Raw genomic sequence first — 21,790 nt, forward strand, 5'->3', positions numbered from 1 at the left:
CAACAGGAAAAGTATAGATTTTAAAACAAGATTTCCTAGGATTTAAATACTAACTCAGCTGATTAAATAACAATGGGCACTAGGCAAGTTCTTTTTTCTACATAAACTTTGTAAAATATTACATTCTATGTGAAGTTGTTAGGATTAGAAATGATAATATATGTGAAAGCATGTGAATCACAGTTAACTATTAATAAATTATATCTATAGGATAAAGAGCCTGAGGCACTCTGTCTCCCAAGGTGATCTACTTAGCCACTAATATTTTCTTTTTGCCTTATGTCCAATATTTAATAATAGATCATGAACTAGTGGAACTAAGAATTGCTTTTCAGGAGTTTTAATACTGACGCTAAAGATCATGGGAACTAATTAACGTTATAAGAATCATTGTTGAAATCTAGATACTTCATTGATGCATTTGTTAATACAACTTTCTAGATTTCAACAATGATTCTTATAACGTTAATTGATTCCTATGATCTTTATCATCTGTATTAAGCAAAACTATACAAGCCTCTGATATATTAATTATCTTTATTAGAAGTATTAATTTGTACTTTTTTTTAAAAATTTTATTTTATTGGTTCCAAGTATGCAGTACATTGGTTAGACATTTATATAGTTTTAAAAACGATCCCCCTAATTGCTCTTTCTCTCCTCTGGCTCTCCACCCAGCCATTACATTAATGCTAACTGCATTCCACTCTATGACAAGAACTTACATACTTTTGTATGTTTTCTGAGAACTTTGTTTCATGACAGAAATAGTAGTTAGGATATGCCCACTGTTTGTGTTGCCTAACTTAACTGATTGTCTAATTTATCTGTTTACCAATTGTTTTTATTTTAGAATTTCTATCACGCTCTCGACTTCCAAAAGAAAACAAAGAGAAAACTGCCTCATTGCAGCAGCCGTTTCCCGTCCAGTTGCAAGCTGAATATTTACATGACCTCTCTCATGAAGATATTTTGGTACATTTTTTTAGTTGCTAATGTATTTACCTGAATTAAGTCAAAGCTAACTAGATATACTATACATGGAGAGGGGGGACGCTGAGTCAGATAGAGTTGCTCAAGGATGTTTGACAAATCTTGAAAACCAGTGCACCACTAGTGTGTTGTAGGTGCCATGGAGAAGCGTGAAGGCAGTAGAAAAAGAAAGAAGCTAACGCTCACTGAGCACATGCTCTGTGCCAGTCTTGGTACTGACAGCTTTGTAAGCATTGTCTTCTCAGCTTTGTACAACTTCCCAGCAACCCACGAAAAAGGTACTGGTATTTCTCTCCTTGACTTGGTGAAGAAACATAACTTATCTAGTTTGATAGTTATACTGAGTGAGATGTACGACTCGATCTCTCATTCGATTTGAATAAAGTTATACAGATTTGCTTTCAAGAGGACAGCATGGCTTTGAACATCACAGAATAAAGTTGTCACACAGTTTTTTTCTTTCTTTCTCTTTTTCTCCTAGGAAGGCAATCAATGAGAATCTTTGTATACTATCATCTAATTATTCTGGTATTGTCCATTTCGCACATTGAAATAAACATCCATCTGCAGAGTAATCACCTGATAGTTTGACTAAATTACTAAGACAATAAAGTCAAGTATTTTGAACAATTCTAGGTTTAGGTATAGAGACGCTATTTAAATAAATAGGATGATATATGTATGTATATATATTGCATTAATAAAATTAAAGTTTGTTCACTTCACAAGTGAATGACCCGACATCATTTGAACATAAAATTGTTGGGTTTTTCCTCCTTTACACATCTGTCAAAATCTATTCTAGTTTTTACTGAATTTTAAAAACAAGCATTTCAGTTTTGATAGCTGAGCTTCTCTTCCCATCTACCAATAAAACTAAGTGTTATCTAAGGGCTAAGTGAATATATTAAAAAGTTAAATGGTTTAGACATATTTGAAGCACATATTGGATGATCTGGCTAATAATTAAGTCAATGCAGAGCACCAGCTTGAACATTTTAGGCAAAAACATCTAAATGAAAGAATTTGATTTTATTCAGATAAGTAACTAAAGTTTCCTTAAATAACAACTACATTTCCCAGTAATTTATCTTGACTAATTTATCTAATTACCAATTATCTAATTGCCCTAACCCCAGTAGAAAACAAGTAGCACTTGAAAATAAGAATGTTAATCAGATAAGAAATTCTTTACCTGAGCTCTAAAGGGTCCATGAATAGGCTTTATTACCTCCAGAAACTTGATAAAAATTGTTCTGTATGTTCGAACAATACTATTTATGCATTGAGAAATATCTATGAGATTACACACTAAATTTATAAGGGTGGCTAATTTTGATGATATGGTAGGAAAGAGAACTTTAGTTTTGATCCTTCTTTTTAATTCTTTAAAATGAGTATTTATAAATTACTTTCACAATTAAAATTAATTTAAAAATGAGGTATACATGCACACTTGTAATTTTTTTCTTAGGGTAGGAAAGTGTTTTCATTTCATGCCAAAGAATATGAATCTCTTATTGTATGTATCTGACTCTGGAGAAAAATGATGTATTATCTGGTCGGAGACACTATAGCTTCAAATTTTATACATTAAAAATAATTGAAGGGTTTCTTTCACTTTATTGTTCTATTTGCTTTTCCTTAAATAAATCGAGCAGATTTAAATATTAAAATAATACATCGGGTCAGCTATCAGTTATTATATAGCTCCTCATTTGTATTGCTATGGTATGGATCAGAATATACAGTAGATGAATTTCAACACAATCTTAAAATTGGTTGAGTTGTTGCCATGGTGAATCAGGAGTCCACAAACCAGGTATGTGCCTTGATTATGCTATAAATTTCACTCACCTAAAGTATCAGATTTATTAAGCAGATAAAGTTATGATATACAAATCAGGTATGTTTCAGAAAAATAAGTATTAAAAATTACTCAAACTTTATACGATTTAGATAACAAAAATTTTCAATACTGTTAAAGACTATGTTTATATGTAGGGCAAACAAGGCTTAGAAAGTTCTTTTAATATATTTAATTCGTAGAATGATTATCAGATATACGTGGGTAGAATTTAGCATGATATATATCAAATACAACTAACTCAGAGTCAGATGTTACTCCTGACACCACCATCTGAATCTCTAGATTTCCAAGGGTCAACCTAGAGCAACAAAACAAATTTCTCCTGGATCCATGAATCTGTGTACTGCTAAATACAGTTTATTCCCATTACATATGATGCATGAGAGACAGAGAAAAGTGACTATCACATGGCAAGTTGGAAACATAGCCCTACTTAACTTTCTATCAATAAATCTCATACATCAATTATATTTCACATGACTATGTCTTTTCCAAAGCAGTTTACTCAATGGTTCACTCACTGTTATCTAATAGTCTTCTTTTATCTAATGTTTTCTTTTATGCATTCCATGAGGTGATTATATCAGCTATAACAAAGAATCAAGAAAAAGCAAAAATTCTATAAAGGCATTTATAGCTTACTTTCTCTATGAAATTATAGTTCAATTATTTTTTTCTTCTAAATGCCCATACTTTTTAGACTAATCACAGAAGCACTCTTTGCCTAATTATGAAATAGTACCTGGAAATAATCCATATAAGCATCCATCGCATGGATTTTAAGACCTTTACGTTGGTCCTATTTTATTTTTAAGCTACCTTTTCAAAAAAAAAATTGTATATTTGGGTCCAAATAATCAAAATTGTTGCCTGAATTCTTAGTGCATTTGATCTAGATAAAAAGCTTATTATGCTGGGGTCCATATATAAGACGTAATCCTTTCATGGTACCATTTTTATTTCCATTGATTCCTAAAACTTAATTAAGAAATCTTGTAATAATGATATTAATGTGTTGGAAAAAACTTCATGGCATCAATTGAAACACACTTTGATTGCAGGCTACAGTTATCCTACAAGTTAATTATTATAAAATCCCATCTAATGTTCATAAATAATACAGATTTTTTAATTCATAAAATACCAAAGAGACGAACTATTCTCTATCTACTTTTCCTCTGCATCTTCCTGGAAACTCTAGAAAGTAAGAATTGGCATTATTATTATTATTACTATTTTTAAAATATGAGGAAATAAACCTATTGTCTTGGACTGACACACAACCTCCTGTGGTCTGGCCCCATCCACTCTTTCAATCCTTATCTCCCCCTCACACACTTAAACCCCAGAAAAATAGAAGAGCCAATTCTTCCTGGAACATAACCCGCCCTGTCCCAGTTTTTTGCCTTTATCCATGCTGCCTGAAAGCTCTCCTTTCTCATGCTCTTCACTGCTAGTCTATGCACTCAGTATTAGCTGTTCACATTTATTCAATGCTTACTACACGCTATGATTTTACTAAGAGCATTATTCCATTTGTGCCTTCTAACAACCCTATTTTACAATGTATGAGGATACTTTGGATAGTCATCCAGATAGTAAATGGCAGTTCTAGGGTTTTTAGCCAAGTAAACTCCAGATTTCATACATTACTTAACACTGTGATATATTAATTCCAAGTCCCAATAAACTTAAAAGATCAAAGGAAAAATAATAGTTCTCCAATAAATGCTTCATTGACTACCCCAACCTCTCTTCCCTTTATCTGCCCTGATATCTCTCTGAGGTCAAACTCTAATTTGTCACTGCTGATAAAATTAAGAATGTACCCATCTTGTTTCCTCTACTAGACATTCTGATTCATCTTAGCAGTCTGCGTTACATAGTAAAATGCCTTGCATATGGTAAGCCCTTCTATAAATATTGCTTATATTAGTTCATCATTGATAGAATTGAGATAATTCAGATTGTATCACAGATGACCTCTGAAAAATAAGTTAAAAATTCAACTTAGCAAGCCTATCATTTGATAAACAGTGATCAAAACTGGATATTTATTTCATCACGAATTTGATTGTTTTTGGAGTTTATAAAAGTGACCAACTGTTTGAGCATTCTAGTTTCAATGCACTCATTCAATCACATTTATTTTATCTTTACTGAATCAGACAATAGAATTCAAAACTATCATTTAAGAATCATAGGTAAATTTTGGCTACTCTAAAGAATCAGTTAAAATGGAAATAATTCTTTGTGATAATGTCTATTATATATATATAGCACTGTTTTGTTTGTTTTTACCAAGCTAATTCAAAATTTTCATTTTCTGTGCATACACATATGTCAACTCATCTAAGTAATAGTATATAGCCTGGAAAGAGAGATAAAATCATTTAATTATTTTTCTTACATGATGTCAAGCGAATGTAACCATTTTTTTTTTTTTTATTCTTGAAGGTAATACTTTAATACTATTTAGAGACAACCTAAATGTATTCATTCAATGTCTTAAATTTCAGAGAGGAAGTGATTTGAAAAGTGTTTGAGGCTTCTCTCTCATAAGCTATCAGAAGATCACATTTTCTTCCCCTTTCCTTAAATGTGGGCACTGCATTCTGACAATTGTCTGATAAAAGTTTTAGAGTCTGACTATTTTTGTTAAATAACAATAATAGCTATGACTCTCAAATTAACCACTACTATATATAAGGTGTAAAACTAGATTTAATTTGTCTTTTAGATTTTTGCACTTAAATTTAAAATATGTGTTGATAAAATTATATAATAAAGAAAAAGGTAATTTATTCAGAGGTTGCTAGTAACTTATTACTGAATTTAAAACAAGGATTCTTGGAGGAATTCAATGTTAGAATTAAACACGATTTTTCTTGTTTCTTTTAATTTCGCCAATTTTAAAATATTCACTTCACTTTGAAAAATTAAAATATAAAAACTATTTTCCAAAGCATAATTATACCAGTTTTAAGAATGCTAGAATTACCTCAAAAATAAATTACTTTGGAATGATTTTCCCTGAACTCATAAATAATGACTTTTTCCTTGGTAACTTAAAGCACATACAATTAAGTCATGATTGTTAATTACACCCATTGATTACCAGTGATAGAGTAACATACTATTGAATTATCTAAAGTAAAATCAAGTTAGAGACCCAGAATGATATATCAGCTTTATAACTTAAAGAAGAAAAGTTGATTTTCACAGTTAGGCCCATACCAGGAATAGTGCTGAATTATTTTATTGATTCTTGGTGGAAGGAATGGGTCTCTAAGGCTTTCCTGGAGATTCACCTAAAGTAAAAAAAAACAAGAAGCTCATTGGGTCTGCCATTTGACCTAGAGAAAATTATGACATTTTCTCTGAGCATTAGGTACTCGAACTATTCTCCAACTAGTGTTGTTAAATATCATACCATTTGTTATTTAACTTATTGCCTAAAACTTAAAAAAGAGTTGATAGACAGGAAGTACAGAAAGCTAGCAAGGGAAAATTACGAATAGTGTTTTCTAGGATAAAATACTTCTTTCATCCTCACACCACATTTCTCTTTTTGTCACATTGGTACTGCCTTTAGTGCACCTTGAGCACTATTACTTAGAAATAAATGCATAACTCTATTTTGCTTGTTCCTGGTACAAGAAAATGATGTAACAGTTTCATTCTGATTTTCCTTGTAAAAGAAGCAAGAGGTTGAGTCTGCCCTTGACAGGTGTGATCCCTAATCGGCACCACTGGGCAGTCTTTTGCAGGTTCAGCTAGTGAAAACTGCCCCCTTACCCAACTTAAAACAAAGCCATTTCATTTGGTCCTAAGCCAAGGTAAGAAAGGAAAAAAAAAAAAAAAGAAAAAAAAGAAAAAAAAGAAACTGTTGGGCTGAATAAAAGGACAACGTAAAGAGGCATAGCCTGCTAACATGTAACTACATGCAAGCCACGAGAGATTTGTAATTCTCTTCCCCAGGGAGGGAGTGACTAACGCGCGCACACTGACCATCACCTTAAAGAGGTAAAGAGAGTGAAATGGCTCAACGTACACACACCCCGCTCCATACCGGGGACGAGTCTCCGAGCTGCGGCTTGTGCTGTCGGAGGGCCAGGCTGAAGCTGACCGCCCCCACGGCCACGCTGGACACCCCCAGCCCTATCTCCAGCACAGAGAGCACCAAGAGGCTCCCGATAATCTGGCCGCTGGTGCACATCCTTCCTCGGTCATCATTCCTTCCAGATCAGAGAGGGAAACCAACCATCCACCTTCTTTCTTCCTCTATCTCCTTACCCCTTCCCGCCCCAAACCCCAAAACTTTTCTTTCTTCACCAGTGAAGCATAATCCACAAAGACTGGCTTTCCAGAACCGGAGACCCTCTTCCCTGACCCGGCCAGAGGCAAAGGAGCCGCTGCACCCTCTGGCACGTTCAGACAGGGATCGTAGGAGGATTTGCCCGGGTTCGGTGGTCGGAGTCCAGGAGAGGGGAGCACACCAGCTGCAGGGCTTTCAAGAAGGAGCCGGAAACCTGGAGGAGCCGGGGCGCCAGGAGTCCCGCTCGCGAGGCGCTGTCCAGAGTTCTGCCTCGTCCCAAGTCTCCGCAGGGAAAGCCCGCTCCCCGGTAGCTCCCAGACCCCTTCGGGCCTTGCGGAGGGGATCAGCTTTGCTTCCCTGAGATCCAAAGCCGACCTGCTCAGGGCTTCTCTCTCCCTCTCCCTCTCCCGCTCGTCTCCTCTCCTTTGTTTTCCTGGTAGCGCAAAGTGCTCCTGCGAGTCCCTCGGTCCCCAGGCTGAGCGGGTGGATGATATTCAGCACCACGCTCCTCGCAGTTGCTGTGTCGCCAGAAAAAGCGACCTTGTCTGATGGCCTTTTTCCGTCTGGGTTTCTTCTCCCTCCTTGTCGTCCTCGTCCTCCCCCTCTCTCTTGATCTGATTCTCTCTCATTGCAGTGACCTCATTGGGATTTGAGAGGTTGATGGAGGAGGGAAGAGCTTGATCTATTTGTGCGTCTAGAACCAATACTCTTGGCTGGCCCTTGACTGGCCCCGCCTCGGGACCCTAACCACAGCGATCCAAGTGATCCCCACCTCCACATCTCCCCCACAGGCTGCCTTCTGGGCTGCTATCCAGATGGGAGGGGAGGCGATGCCTACGTCAACACGGGGCTCATTCTGTGTAAAACTTTCTTCTGCGTGTATGTGGGGTGAGTCAGGGGCGCAGTGGGCAAAGAAAGGCAGAGAGAGCGCAGGGTATGGGGAGAGGCCAGACTCCTAAATTTACTAGGACGCTGAAGGACCCTCACCGAGGAACTTCCCTCTCTAGAAGAGCTAGACTCAAGCCTGCTAGTAAGGAGCTTCCTCCCCTCGCTTGTCATGACCTGTCGCCTTCCTTGTTTGGGGCTGGGAGGAGACACGCTTGGCTGAGGCTGCACTTCTGTGGGGATATGGCTGTAGTTCTTCCCTCTTCTAGGGGATCGTGGTCCCCTAGAAGCACTGTTACCCGTTCGGAGAGGCATTGCCAGACCGAGTACGACTGGGACCGTGTGTTCTTGCTCAAATTCAAGAGCTTCGTACATTTAAGTATTACATTGGAAAGGACACTATTTTTTTAAAAAACCTGGCTCACTGCACGATGGTTTATGACAGTCTACCCTCATCAGTATCATTAGGGCAGGGGCCAACTTTAGCTTGGGCATTTTTATGTTATAGTCCGATGCATATGGGACTTTAGAGGTCTGTGAATCGCTGTATGGGCCCCGTTTCTATGTCTCTAATTTTACCTCATGAAAAATCACAAGGTATTCCATCAAGAGACCCAGCTAGTGGGGGAATGAGGAGGTGTTTGGGGGTGTGGATCATTTTTTCTCAAAAACTGGACTCTCCAGTTGGAGATGAATTGAAGGAAGAAAGAGTAAAGGAGTTTTGAGTTAGGACACGTTACACAAGACCAGGCCATCCTGACCTCTGAACACATGCATTGCAGGCACCTTTCTGATTAGAAGCTTCTTTTTATAAAGCCCTCAAGCTGAAAACACTGAAGCTAAGTGATATATTATCTATTGCATAAGTGCCAGTTTCAGTTTTCTTAAATTTGATTCAGGGCTTGTTTCATAATTTAAATTTAATTGCACACTATAATTTATTTTTTCTTATGATATATGTTTAAAAATTTTTGAGTCCTCATCCCTTAAAAATAAACAAAGCAAGGAAGGAAAAATTATAAGTCATTAGGCCTTAAAAAGTCTCCAGTTATTGTGATATTTGGAGAACAACTCAAACATTTATATTGAATAATTAGTGGATTCACTTTCTACTTCTTGAAAAATTTATCCACCAAGCGGTCAACCATTAGAATCTTTCAAATAGTTTTTGGCTTTAATGAAGCATAGTTTATTTTACTTAAATCTTGTAGAAGTCATCTAAATGACCCAATTTAATGTAGAAATAATGAAGCAACTATGTTACCTAATTCTGGTTTGTTTTTAGTTACTGCTTTTCATTTCATTTAAAAAAAAATTCTTCCTCATTAGGAAAGAAAAACAAGCTATAGTTATTGTTAGAATAGAATGGTTAACACAGACATATTAGGAAGGAATGTAACTTACAGGAAGAGAAATTAATTTTGTAGAGAACATAGAAGTAATGTTAACAATAGATGAATTTCACAGAGAGAAATGAGTAAATCATGTATTACAGTTGAATTTTCATCTCTGAATGTAATAGCTAGAAATGTTTACTTAAATACTCACAAATCTAATTATATGTCTAAATATAATCAATCTTGATTGATCTTGAGCTGTTGATATAACATCTAAAACTTTTGAAAAATGTATGTAGAAGAAAATTTAGAAGAAATTAAATTCATCTTCATGTATCAATAATTACCAATAAGTCACATTGAGACAGAAATATTTATAGAAAATAAAAACAAGTATTACCCACAGAAGAAATTACTGTTTTATATTTAAAAACATGAGGATCAATGTTAAAACTTTCAAAAGAACATTATAGTACCTGTTCTGAGAGACAAAGTATATATTGCATGATCTTTTTTTTAAAAATTAAACTTATTGGGGGCAACATTGGTTAATCAAATTAAATAGGTTTCGAGTATACAATTCAGTAATACATTATACGTATATTGCATCGTGCGTTCACCTTTTAAATGTTGCAAAGATTCCCACAAAGTAAACACAAGGTTAGCTAAATTTAAATATGGAAATCAGAGCAAAGGATAGGTTCTAACTGGCATCCTATATCAAAACTATTTGTTAGAGATAGAAGTATAAGTTAAAACAATAAATTGTGAGAAAGCCAAATAAAATTCATTGTTATCCAAATACCAGTGGCTCCACAATTGGAGGGTTTAATTTTTCTTATGCCATAATACTCCAAAATAGCTATTCACAAGATCCATTGATCCGTGGTTCAATACATCTTCAGCAAGAGCTGTAGTGCAGGAAATCTTGTTTGCCACCTGCTGGCTTATATATGACACAGTGAATATGAATGTATAGATAATTCTTATTAAACATTAGTTAATGAGAATAAAACACTTCATAATCGCTCTGTTTAAGGACCTAAGTTCTGCTAGTAAGTATTTAGGAATTCTGAGATTCTCATGTACCCATTTAGTCAAACAAGATTTGTAGAAATTTTAATGAATAAAGAAAATCCCAGGAGTTGGTAAACAAATATCACCTATCTTAATATAATAAAGTAAGTTAATGCATTTATTCAATAACTAATATAAGGTTAGTAACTGAAAAGGTCAAGGTTTTAAATTGATTAATATTGAGATCTGATTTAAGTGTTCAAGCTATTATAAACTAAATTTGTTTGGTGATCCTAGGCCCTGGACTGAGTGACCAATCCAGCTTAGAAGATTAGGGGGGAAAAAAATCATAAAATGTTACAAACCATTGAGCAGTTTTTAAGTGCTACAAGTCTATTTAGTATTTTAATACTCTTAGTGTGGTTAGAAATGATTATACCTAAAAATTTAGCTAAAATTTGATAAAACAATTTAGCCCAAAAAGGAAAAAGAAAATATTTTGAGGATTTTTTTCTTACTTAAAGATCAAGGAGCAGGAATAACTAAACCTGAATTTAGCTTTTGCCTTTTTTTTTTGTCTTCTAGTGATAATATCACCTAGAAGTTATTACCTAATAGTAATGTCAGTGCTTATGAAAATTAGAGAAAGTATAGTACTTATTATTTTTCTTACAATCTTCCATTTATGTCCAAAATATCTTTTGATTTTTAATGATTTTTAAATATGTAAAAAATCAAATGATGATTTTATAGTGATTTCTACTCTTAAAGAGTATTTCCATTGTGGGCCATTCTGAAGTAAATGGGATTGGACTTACTCTCCTATTGTATGCAATATATTTAAATACATAGTGTTCAGATACTGTACAATAGGCAGTGCAGAACCACAATTTCTGGGAAAAGAGAAACAAGCAAGGTTTTCTGTCCTGGTCTTTTGGCTAGAGGCACTTGAGAAACTGTTACAAGAAGAGGGTTACCAAGCAGAGTATGGTACACAATTTGTGGTACAAATAACAGGTTTCTTGCAGGCTGAGACAGCCAACATTTTCAGGACAGAGGACTGGAGAGAAGGGTGTTTAAGGAGAAAAAGATCAATAAATCTCCATAGTGATCCCTTGCATTCGTTGTTAAAGTCTAATCCACAATCATGGAGTGCAATTCTACAAGATTAAAAATGGAATGACTCAAGAACTAATATCTAAAGCTTACAAGAGGTCTGGGAAACGTACATGTTTACATTAGCCGACAAGAGTCCTTGGTGAACATTCAGCCTTCAGTAGAGAACATCGATGGGACACACATAAGTAGTGGGGCTAAACCATGCCTGGAGCAAAGGCAACTCTATCTTAAATTTAAAATGCTTTAAAACAGACCTCCAAAGTATCTGTTCTTTAAGTAACTTAACAAAGTCTAATATATCTTTAAAAAGATGACAACCACCATCACTCAATAATGTAAAGCTCACAATCTATGCTTTCCAAATAAGAAGTGAAATACGAAGAAGCAGGAAAATGTGATCCATATAAGATGCTAGAGATACTGGAATTACCTAACAGTTTAAAGTCTTTTTATAAATATTAGAAATCTGTTCAAAGACAAAAAACATTAATGTAATGAAAATATAAATTGAAGTTATGATAAACATAATTTTAATTTCTATGAAATTTATATATATGAAAGGAAAAATAATACATCTGAGCTTAATAGATTAAACGATGAAGAAAAAAATGTCAGTGAACATTAATACACTACAATAAAAATTAAAAGCACAAAGAGAAAAACCACAATACAAATTAAGTCACAGAAAAAAAAAAGACACACAAAAAATGAATAGTGACTCAGTAACCTGTAGGACAATTTCAAAAAGTGAGACATTGATATCAGTTCTAGAAAAGAGGTGGATAAAAATATTTGAGGTAATAATGGCCAATTATTTTCCAAATTTGGTGAAAACTACAAACCCACATCCCCCCAAAACTTAAACTGCATTTAGAGTAAACATAAGTAACTGCAGGTAAGATAAACACAGGAAGACATATTACAAGCAAATTGCTGGAAACCAGTAATAATGATAAAAATTAAAAGAAGCCAGAGGAAAAAAGACATTATGTACAGAGAAAAGGAGGCAAGAATTCTAGATGTCTCATCTAAAATTACTCAATCTAGAAGACGGTGAATGTCATTTTAAAGGAAGGAAATTTAAAAACAAACAACACCCCTATTAACTTACTATTAACTTAGAATTATATATTCAGTAAAAATACCTTAAAAATGAAGGCAAGACATTTTTTTTCAGACCAACAAAAGCTGAGAAAATTTACTTAGTACACTTACTTAGTAGAGATATAAGATCTTTACCATAAGAAATATTAAAATAAATATTCTTCAAGCAGACTTAAAATATACCAGAAGGAAACTTAGGTCTACAAAAAAAAAAAAAATGCTGAGAATCACAATGGTACATTATGTAAGCAATATTTTTTTCTCAATTTTAGCCTCAAGTAGACACAAAGACCAGAGCTGCTATGCAAGGACTTTGCAATTCCAGCACAGCCAAGAAAATTAACAACTGAAAAAAATATATAATCCCTACTGGAGAATGTTCTCAAGTGGAAAAAAAAATCAAGCCAGCCTAACCAAAAATAAACCAGATGTTGGAAATAACAGATAATTATTTTAAGACAGTAGTCATAATTATCCCCAATAAACTTAAAGAGAATAGTTCTTTCAACAAATGAATATTTCTTTCAGTAGAGAAATATGAAATTTTAATGAGAATAAAAAAACAGAAATTCTAGAAGTAAAAAACTATTTTTGAAATAAAAAAATACTGGAAGGACTTAGCCGAATGAATATGACAAAGAAAAGTAAGCTAATTTGAAGATAGATCAATAAAAATTAATAATTATAATAAACATTAATATTATATTTTTTAAATGAATGAACCCCCAGGGGCCTGTTAAAAGATACCAAATGGTCAACATAAGTATAATTGGAACAGATGAAGAAAAATGGGAAAGATAATTGGACAGAAAAATATTTGAACATAAAATGGCCAAAATTTGCAAATTTATAAAAGAGACAAATTCACATATTTAAGATGCTAAATCAACACCAAACAGAAAAAAATAAAGACACTAACAATGAGGCACAACAAAGCAAAGTTAAATTGCTAAAATCCAAAGCTAAAGATCACCTCTTAAAATAACAAGAAAAATGTGTGAAAATCAATGATTTCTCATTAGAAACCATGGAAACCAGAAGACGGTGGATGGAATAACATATTTCATGTGTTTTAAAAAAAATCAACCCAGGATTCTATATAGCGTTAAAATATTCTTTAAAAATAAGGGCAAAATAAAGATCTTTTCAGATAAAAGATGAAAAATTCATGCCCTTCATTGATGAAATACAGGTAATCACAAGTTCTTCAAACTGAGGAAAACGATCCCCAGAGCATAAGAAAGGAATGAAGAATATCAGAAATAGTCAATATCTAGGTTAATATGAGTCTTTTTTCCTTTTTCTTTTTATTGTATTTATAAACTATATAACTGTTTAAAGTATATACCATAGCATTATCTTGTAGAGTTTATAATGTATATAGATATATATAATAAACTATAATGTAAAGAATAGGAAATACTCTCCTATATGTTTGCCATATTTTTATATTTCTATAAGGTAATGTATAATTGACTATAAGTAGACTATGAAAAGTTAAGGATATATTGTAATTACTGAATTAAAAAAAGAAAATGAAAAATATATAACTAAACATAGAGATATAGTTAAAAAGCTAAATAGAAAAATGTAATTCTAAAAAACTTTTTAAAATTCAAATAAAAGGCAGAAAAGGAGAAACACAGAAACAAAACTTAGAGGAGATAAGTGGAAAATAAAAAATAAATGGCATGCCAATATTCAACAATATTAATAATTTAATTAAATTAAATGTATTAAATATTAATGAAATAAACATTACAACTAAAAAGGCAAAGATTGTCAAAAAGAATAGAAGGGAAACAAAAAAGACCCAACTATATGCTAAATACACGATAAACACTTTAAATAAAAAAACAGATAGATTGAAAGTGAATGGAAGGAAAATAATATTTTATGCAAATAGTGACTACAAAATAAGACTACCAGAGATAAGAATGAACATAAAAAGATAAAAGTTTAATTTAACAAAGAGATTGAGGTAGTTATCTTCTGACTACAATTATTTCTGCCTCCTGGTATTCAAATCCTTGTATAATACCCTCCACCTGATAACTTACTTCTTACTAACAATTTGGTAAAAGTGATGGGATGTCACCTCTGTGATTACGATACTAAAGACACTGACGGCCATGTAACAGTCATCTCTCTTGCCTTCTCCTCAGACCAATAGTCAACGAGGAATTGACACCTTCAGTCCAATGACAGGACAAGGCACTGGATCCTGCCAACAATCACATAAGTGAGCTCGGAAGCAGATCTTTGACCAGACAAACCTTGAGATGACTGCATACCTAGCCAACACCTAATTGTAAGAGAGGACCCATCTACACTGCACTTGGATTCCTGGTCTTCAGAAACCATGAGATAATAAGTATTGTTTCAAGCCATTAAATTTTGCCATAATTTTTTACAGAGCAATTAACTAATTAATACAAAGACATAGCAATCAAATGTGGAAACTTTCAACAACAAAATGTCAAAACCTATGAGGCAAAAATTAATAGAATTTAAAGGAGAAATGGAAAATTCCATAATCACATTTGGAGATTTTTAATACCCAAGTGATAGATCAAACATAAAAAAAGAATCAGGAAAGCCATAGAAGAAATTAACAACACTGCTAAGCAACTGTCTTAATCTATAAACCAGGGATAAGATCTGTTGAGACTTACTTTTTACCTTAAAAAAAAAAAGTCGGCCGACTGACCACGTAGATTCAGTGAAATGTAGTAGTCAGCCCCAAAATTCTTGTAGCCAGAAAGAGACAGTTTTCACATGTATTTCTGATTTCTGATACTCTACTGAACACTTTTAAAAATAGGTGTTAAGCTATAATTATTTTGTTATGTATTAATTAACTGAGCAAACATTTACATGATTATTTCAGAGACAAAAATAATTGATGAGAATAAGTTATTAGATTATATTAACAAATACGAAAAGCAAATTACCACAGAATGGTAAAGTTGATAAGGCCATAAAAATCCCTTTTGTTAGGTTTCATTCTATATTTAAATGTAAAGTACAACATTCCTGACCTCTTTTGCAACTCTTTTAGTGACCAGGAACATACTGCATTAAAAAAAAAAAGTCTGAATGAATATTCCATCCATCACACTCAGTTCTATCTTTGGGAACGACTGAGAACAAGTAAAAACTTTTTATTATTATAATTGTTCAAATGTTTTATAAATTTCATGTCTCACATAGAGTCCAACATTTACAGGAGAAATTCTCAGACATGTAAAACGGTCCAGGTCACAGATACTAGTGAGTCTTAACTTGTTCCTGTTTCTCTAAAGTAAACACTTATCACTGTATAAACTACAAGAGGTATATTTTGATCAGGACCAAGTACTGGAAGATAATTACCTCTGTAATTATATTTTTTTGTAAATGTGCCCTATAACGATTGTGGCAATTTTGAGCCACACTCTGAATGAACCACTGATTCATACAAAGTTTTAAATCAATGAAAATTCCAGAGTACTTCTACATCCCCAATCTTGTACTTGTACAGCTGCTTTTTTTTTTTTTTTTTTTTTATAACCTAAGGGCGGGTTGATTCATTAATCATTGTTTGATTCATCTTGTTAGTTTTGACTCTTCATTCTTTCCTGTTGAGATCTTTTTGACTTCCCTTTCCGTCATCCAGTGCATTAGCTATGCCTTCCAGAATTATGTCATATGCCCCGAAGCAGTGGACCTATTCTGGCCTCATTCTTCTTCTTCTGAACATTTCTAAAAATGTTACTTTTATTGTCTGGCATTTTTAACGAGGCTCTGCTCATTTATGCCTCTTGCTTTTCTGTCTCTGTATTTCAGATTCCTGCCACTCTAGGATTTTTCTTCATGTATGTGCCCCATCTTTTAGCTTTTAGTATCTCTCCCAAAATATATGCTTATCTGAGTAATTCCTGGGCAGGCACAAGATTTAATGGTTTTCATTTTTTTTATTCTCTCATCAAATGAGGAATTTGTAATTATAATCAGAATTTTCATTTCAAGAGATTCCTGTCCAGTTCAGCTCTCACAACAAAAGGATCTGGCTAGTGACTCATCTTACATATTCTAGAAATTCAGGTGTATATCTCACTACATAAATTCTATTTCCCCTATTTCGAGTTGACACTAACTTATAAACTCAATGAACAAATATTTAATAAATATCTGTCAAATATATATATAAATAGATGAAAAACTATGTTATTTTTTCCAAGACTTTATCCATTTCAACTTCAACTACTTAATTACGAGAATCAAAAAAGCAAGGTGATTCCTCTCCTTACTCCCTTTACTGATTCATTTCAAATTAAGTGAAAGAGCCAAATAATAACCTGGAAAAATGTGAAGCATTTATGACAAAGTTTTATTCTTCACATATAAATAGCAATTTCAAGCTGAAAAAAAAATGACCTGATTAAAAAGAACACAATGTGTGAACAGGCAATTTTCATAGCCAAATGAAATATTACAAACAGCTAATTAACATGTCAAAAAATGTTCAGACTCAATAGTAAACAAAAAGTACAACTGGTTGTTAATTTTTCTATTGGACTGGCAAATATTTATTTAAAAAAGATAATTAGTATTCATAGGAAAATAGCTATACATCTCAATACCCCCAGAGAACACCATTATATTAAAATTTAATTTTAAAACTTAAGTTAGTAATGATAATATTTGTAAATTAAAATTGTATTATGTTAAATATTCCCAGCCTAAAAAGCTAGGGAAATAAATCACAAGTTCTAAAAAGACTTTTTAAATTAGAAATATTTAAGCTTGAAAAAATGTATTCTTCTGCAATAAGAGAATATGGAAAATCCAATAATATAGAAGGATTGATTTCTCCAGTGATAAGCTATAACTGCGTAGATCATATGCCACAGGCATGAAGTTTCTGAGATTTTGAAGGAAACTCTTTCTGCTCAGCTGATACTGTCTGTATGCTCTTAGCATGTATGACAATTGCCAGAAACAAATAAGAAACTCGAGAAATTTTGTTCATCTTTACAGGCCATTGAGACACAAATAAAATTAGTATTTTATTTCGCTTTGTACATCTTTAGTTAATAAATAAAATCTTGAGGAATAAAAGTAGCTTTTACATTCCTTTGATAACTTAGGAATGGTCTTTAGTTCAGAACTCTATGTAGCTAATGGCAACTTAAAATGTAGTTTTATTGATTATTCAAATTAGTTTACCTTCACGCACACACCAGATCTTGACTCAGGGTTCTATGTATGGTCTCAGGCCATGGAACATTTTCTGAGCAGAAGGACAGGGTAATACTGATTTATGAGATAATATTAAAGATAAGTAATAGCTAAAATTTATGGAGTGTTTACTATGTACCAGACACTATTCTAGCCACGGGGGATACTTCATAAATAAGAAAGAATATCTGCCCTAAAACAGTTTACATTCTTTGGGGGATTTATAGAATAAAGAAGTTGACAAATAATTATATGATACAATTTCAGATAGCAAAGTAAATTAAACCAAGGTATGGGGATGAAGTAATAGATCGGTATTTTACTTAGTGTCCAGCAAGTGATACATGGTTAGAAAGACCTGAATGAAATGCATATACGAACCCAAAGAATAATTTGAGAAAAAGCATAGCAGGCAAAGGGCAGAAGAGAACATTACATTTTTCTAGACTGGCTGGTGGTTAATGACTTAGGGAGAAAGTAGTTGGAGATGGGGTTGAAGAGGCAGCGGGAAAATAGATGATTTAAACATGCCTGACGATGGTAATACTTTGTATTTAATTCTAAGTGCAGAGATTAAAGGGTTTTGAGAAGGGAAGTGATGTGACATGATTTATAAAATCAAGTTCCTACTCTGCTGACTCCAGATACCATCCACTGAGAAAGGGAGTGGGAATAGAAGCGATAGGGGTCTACTACAATTATAAAGGAAGGCTTGGACCAGAGGAGTTAGTTTCAGAGGTGGTGAGAGGTACCATTTCACAACATCATGCAAGAGAGAAATCTGAATTTAAAAGAATGTGGGGCATTCAACTGCAATCTTATTTTATAGTGCTGGATCGAGAAACTGAAACCAGGCCAAGGACCTGAAGAGGAGACAATTAGGAAGAGTGGCTCCCATAAAACTGCCTAAGGCGGAAGTTGGTACTGGTATCTCGCCACTCTGCAGCATGGTATATGTTACACAGGTGCCAGGGAATATTTGTCTTCTTGGCCTGTAGAGTGGTTGGTGGGGTGGGGTGTCGGGTGGATGGAACCTTCCCTCCTTCCTTTCATCACCTTCCCCATACCTACTGCTGGGTGCTTCTATCGGCTGGATGAACCTGCAGTTGCCACAGGCAGGAGTAGTCAGTATCCTCCAGCGCTTGGTAGTATGGTATGAGATACCGAGCAGTGCTAAGGAGGTGCCCTGTCTTTAGGGCATCTCCTTCGGTAGTCAGCTGCAAACATCCCCAATGGACAAAGTGGAGGAAGCCATGCACCAGGTGCCTAAGGACACGGAAGCAGCACAAGGTGAAAGAGTCGAGGGAAGGGAAAGGAGTGGCCAGATTGAAGCCTCTGGGTGCAACTTTAGGCAATAATGTTTACTGGAAAATTCTTTTTGTGGGTCTTGTGCTCTTTTACTGCCCCATAATCCAGTTGCGAGCAGTTTTGAGATTATAGATGGTTATTAGGGAATATGCGATATAAAAAAATCTACTTGAATTTGAAAAGTACTCATGTTACTAAAGGAAATTTTAAAAGTACACTTGTAAATTACAGAAAAAGAAACAGCTGTTAGAATTTTTACAACTAAATGTCATCATTTATAATGATTTATAGTAATACTTTAAAGTTGTTACTAACTACGGATCCAAATATAGTTTCTTGTTGAGAATTTGAAAAGATCGTTTTAGCTAAGTTTTGATCAGGGTTTGTGCATCTCTTTCATGAAAAAAAAAAAGACTTGATTTAATCTTATTTTCCATAGATTATATATTTTGTTATATTTGGAAATTTTATACAAATTCAAATGTAATATTTTTCTAATACTTTACATAGTTTTGAATCATAATTATGCCACATAAAGGAAATGTAGTGATAGTTTTCTATCAAACCCTATGGGGATGTCTCGAGATTCTTTCCATTTCCCCAATGGGCTATATGTTACCCATTATTTTCTCTTTGTGCAATGATTTGAAGGCCAGGAACCTCAGGCAATACTGTACCCCAGGAAGGGACAGTTAAGTGCATGGAGCCAGTTCCGATGTTCATGTCTAGATACTAAGAAACTATCTGCCTTATTGCTTCTTAGGCTCTTCAAGGAGAAATAAGAGGCAATTTCTCTTTCCTATTTCAAAAGAGCAAATTGATCTTGAGACTTTCTTTGCTAGAGCAGAGAGCAAGAGGTTTTGTTTTGATAGAGGGAAAGAATTGTAGGGCACTTGGAAGGGGTGAACTCATAAAACAATTCTTGGTTGGAAAAATATCCCCCCACTCCTCCATCATACTTACTTTTATTAGAAACTCTAGAAATGGTAATTTAAGTCAAAGTATTTTAATTAAAAAACAATGCGATGTTTTATATACATGGGTTTTAAGGAGAATGTTTATGTAATAGACAATTTATAAAACAGAAGACAGGAAAGGGGTGGAAAATACTGCTTTCATAAAAATCAATTGTTCCATGAAATATAAACTGGTCTCACAGTCTTATGATCTTACTTTGTATTATAACATTCCCATACAAAAGGTTGAGAAGAACCTGGAAAAACAGGTTTACTCTGTGGGGATAAGTGGTATCTTAGCAAAATTATAATTACCATTTATTCTAGTGTGATTATCTTTATAGTTCTATATGGTAGATGATATTCACAAAAGATTTGGTAAGAATCAGAAATTCTCAATGTAATTTAATTTTTACATAGGAAATATAATATTGTATTACTCTTTGATCTTTGGAGAGCTTTAAGGAACAAGAAAAGACAAAATAATAAGTTTCTGAATACTAAAGGTTGAATTTATTCCATAGCACTTAAATATCCTAACAGAATCTGGGATTAAATATGGTGCTGAAAACAAGATTTGGCGTGGCATAATAATTTGTCTATTTTATATTTAAATGCAGAGCTAATATAGGTATATGTAGTTTCCTCTAAATTCAATCTTTTTATCTCTGATCTAAAAAATATTTACTGTCTAACTCCAAGGCACTGTTCTATGAGTGAAGAATAGAACAGAAAAACCTGTTTTTCTGGTCAAAACTTTAAAAATATCATTAGTTGTAATGGTACTACAGAGATACATTAACATATTCCATAAAACAGATCTTTTATCTTTCTTATCCACCCACTCAGAGACAAACAGTAACAACACAAGCTAAAGGCAAAAAAAAAAAAAAATACATATCTGAAATTATGTATCTCAGTATATTTTTAAACAAGACCACCAATTTCAGTATTTTGGAGGTCATACCAAACCAACATCATGTCAGCAAAATATTGCTCCCTGTAACTCACCCTCTGGCTGCTTTTGCTTGCACTGTCTTGAGAAACAGAGCTCTCATTGCTCTTTTAAAGGAATATTCCATAGTTGAATAGTTGTTATTCTCAGGAGACTTTTCTTTTTTGATTTTTAACCTAAATTCTTTTTTAAAAAAATTATATATTCTACATAGATATACCTTCTTTACACTTGACTATAATCATTTATCCTTGTCTTATTTTAGAATTGATACTTTCCCCTATTTATCAGATATTGCTTATTCTTGCTGACAAAGCATGACTGTATACATTTCTAGCCCATTGGTTTTTTTTTCTTACCAGTCCAGAACTTCACAGATTCTTTGTATCACTTCCTAGGCTTCCCACCACTTGGTCGGCTCCTGGAGGCTCCTGAGCTGCCTGAAATTAAAAAAAAAGATAAAAAGTTTTCCAGGTGCAATCTTAACACAGTCATGTTGAAAATGATAATAATCCTCTCACCATGACACTCTGCCCAAAATAGCATTGGCATCCTTTGACACCATGAGGAAGCAAATTTTATTTTATCTTATTTCATTTTATATCCACTTGGCAGTCACGCCATATGACACAAGCTCATAAATACAGGACCCCTCTTAATGACTGAGCTTGAAATAATCATTCTCTGGATAAGGAATGCAGAAAG

General features: G+C 33.7%; 1 protein-coding gene across 9 annotated transcripts in view; it reads right to left on the bottom strand.

Annotated features, from left to right (window-relative positions):
- TMEM196 (transmembrane protein 196) overlaps positions 1–21,790 on the bottom strand; it is a 139,395-nt gene that overhangs the window by 43,514 nt on the left and 74,091 nt on the right. For 4 of the 9 annotated variants that reach the window (XM_016159601.2, XM_016159599.2, XM_016159595.2 and 1 more), the window contains exon 1: positions 6,918–7,314. In XM_016159601.2, the coding sequence (XP_016015087.1) occupies positions 6,918–7,082 (165 nt within the window). In that variant the 5' untranslated portion in view covers positions 7,083–7,314. Of the gene's footprint in view, positions 1–6,917; positions 7,676–21,444; positions 21,526–21,790 lie in introns of those variants that run through there. The other 5 variants (XM_016159600.2, XM_016159598.2, XM_036230394.1 and 2 more) reach the window with 4 other exon arrangements.

This window comes from Rousettus aegyptiacus, unplaced genomic scaffold (genome assembly GCF_014176215.1).
Source record: "Rousettus aegyptiacus isolate mRouAeg1 unplaced genomic scaffold, mRouAeg1.p scaffold_m13_p_13, whole genome shotgun sequence".
NCBI lineage: Eukaryota > Metazoa > Chordata > Mammalia > Chiroptera > Pteropodidae > Rousettus > Rousettus aegyptiacus.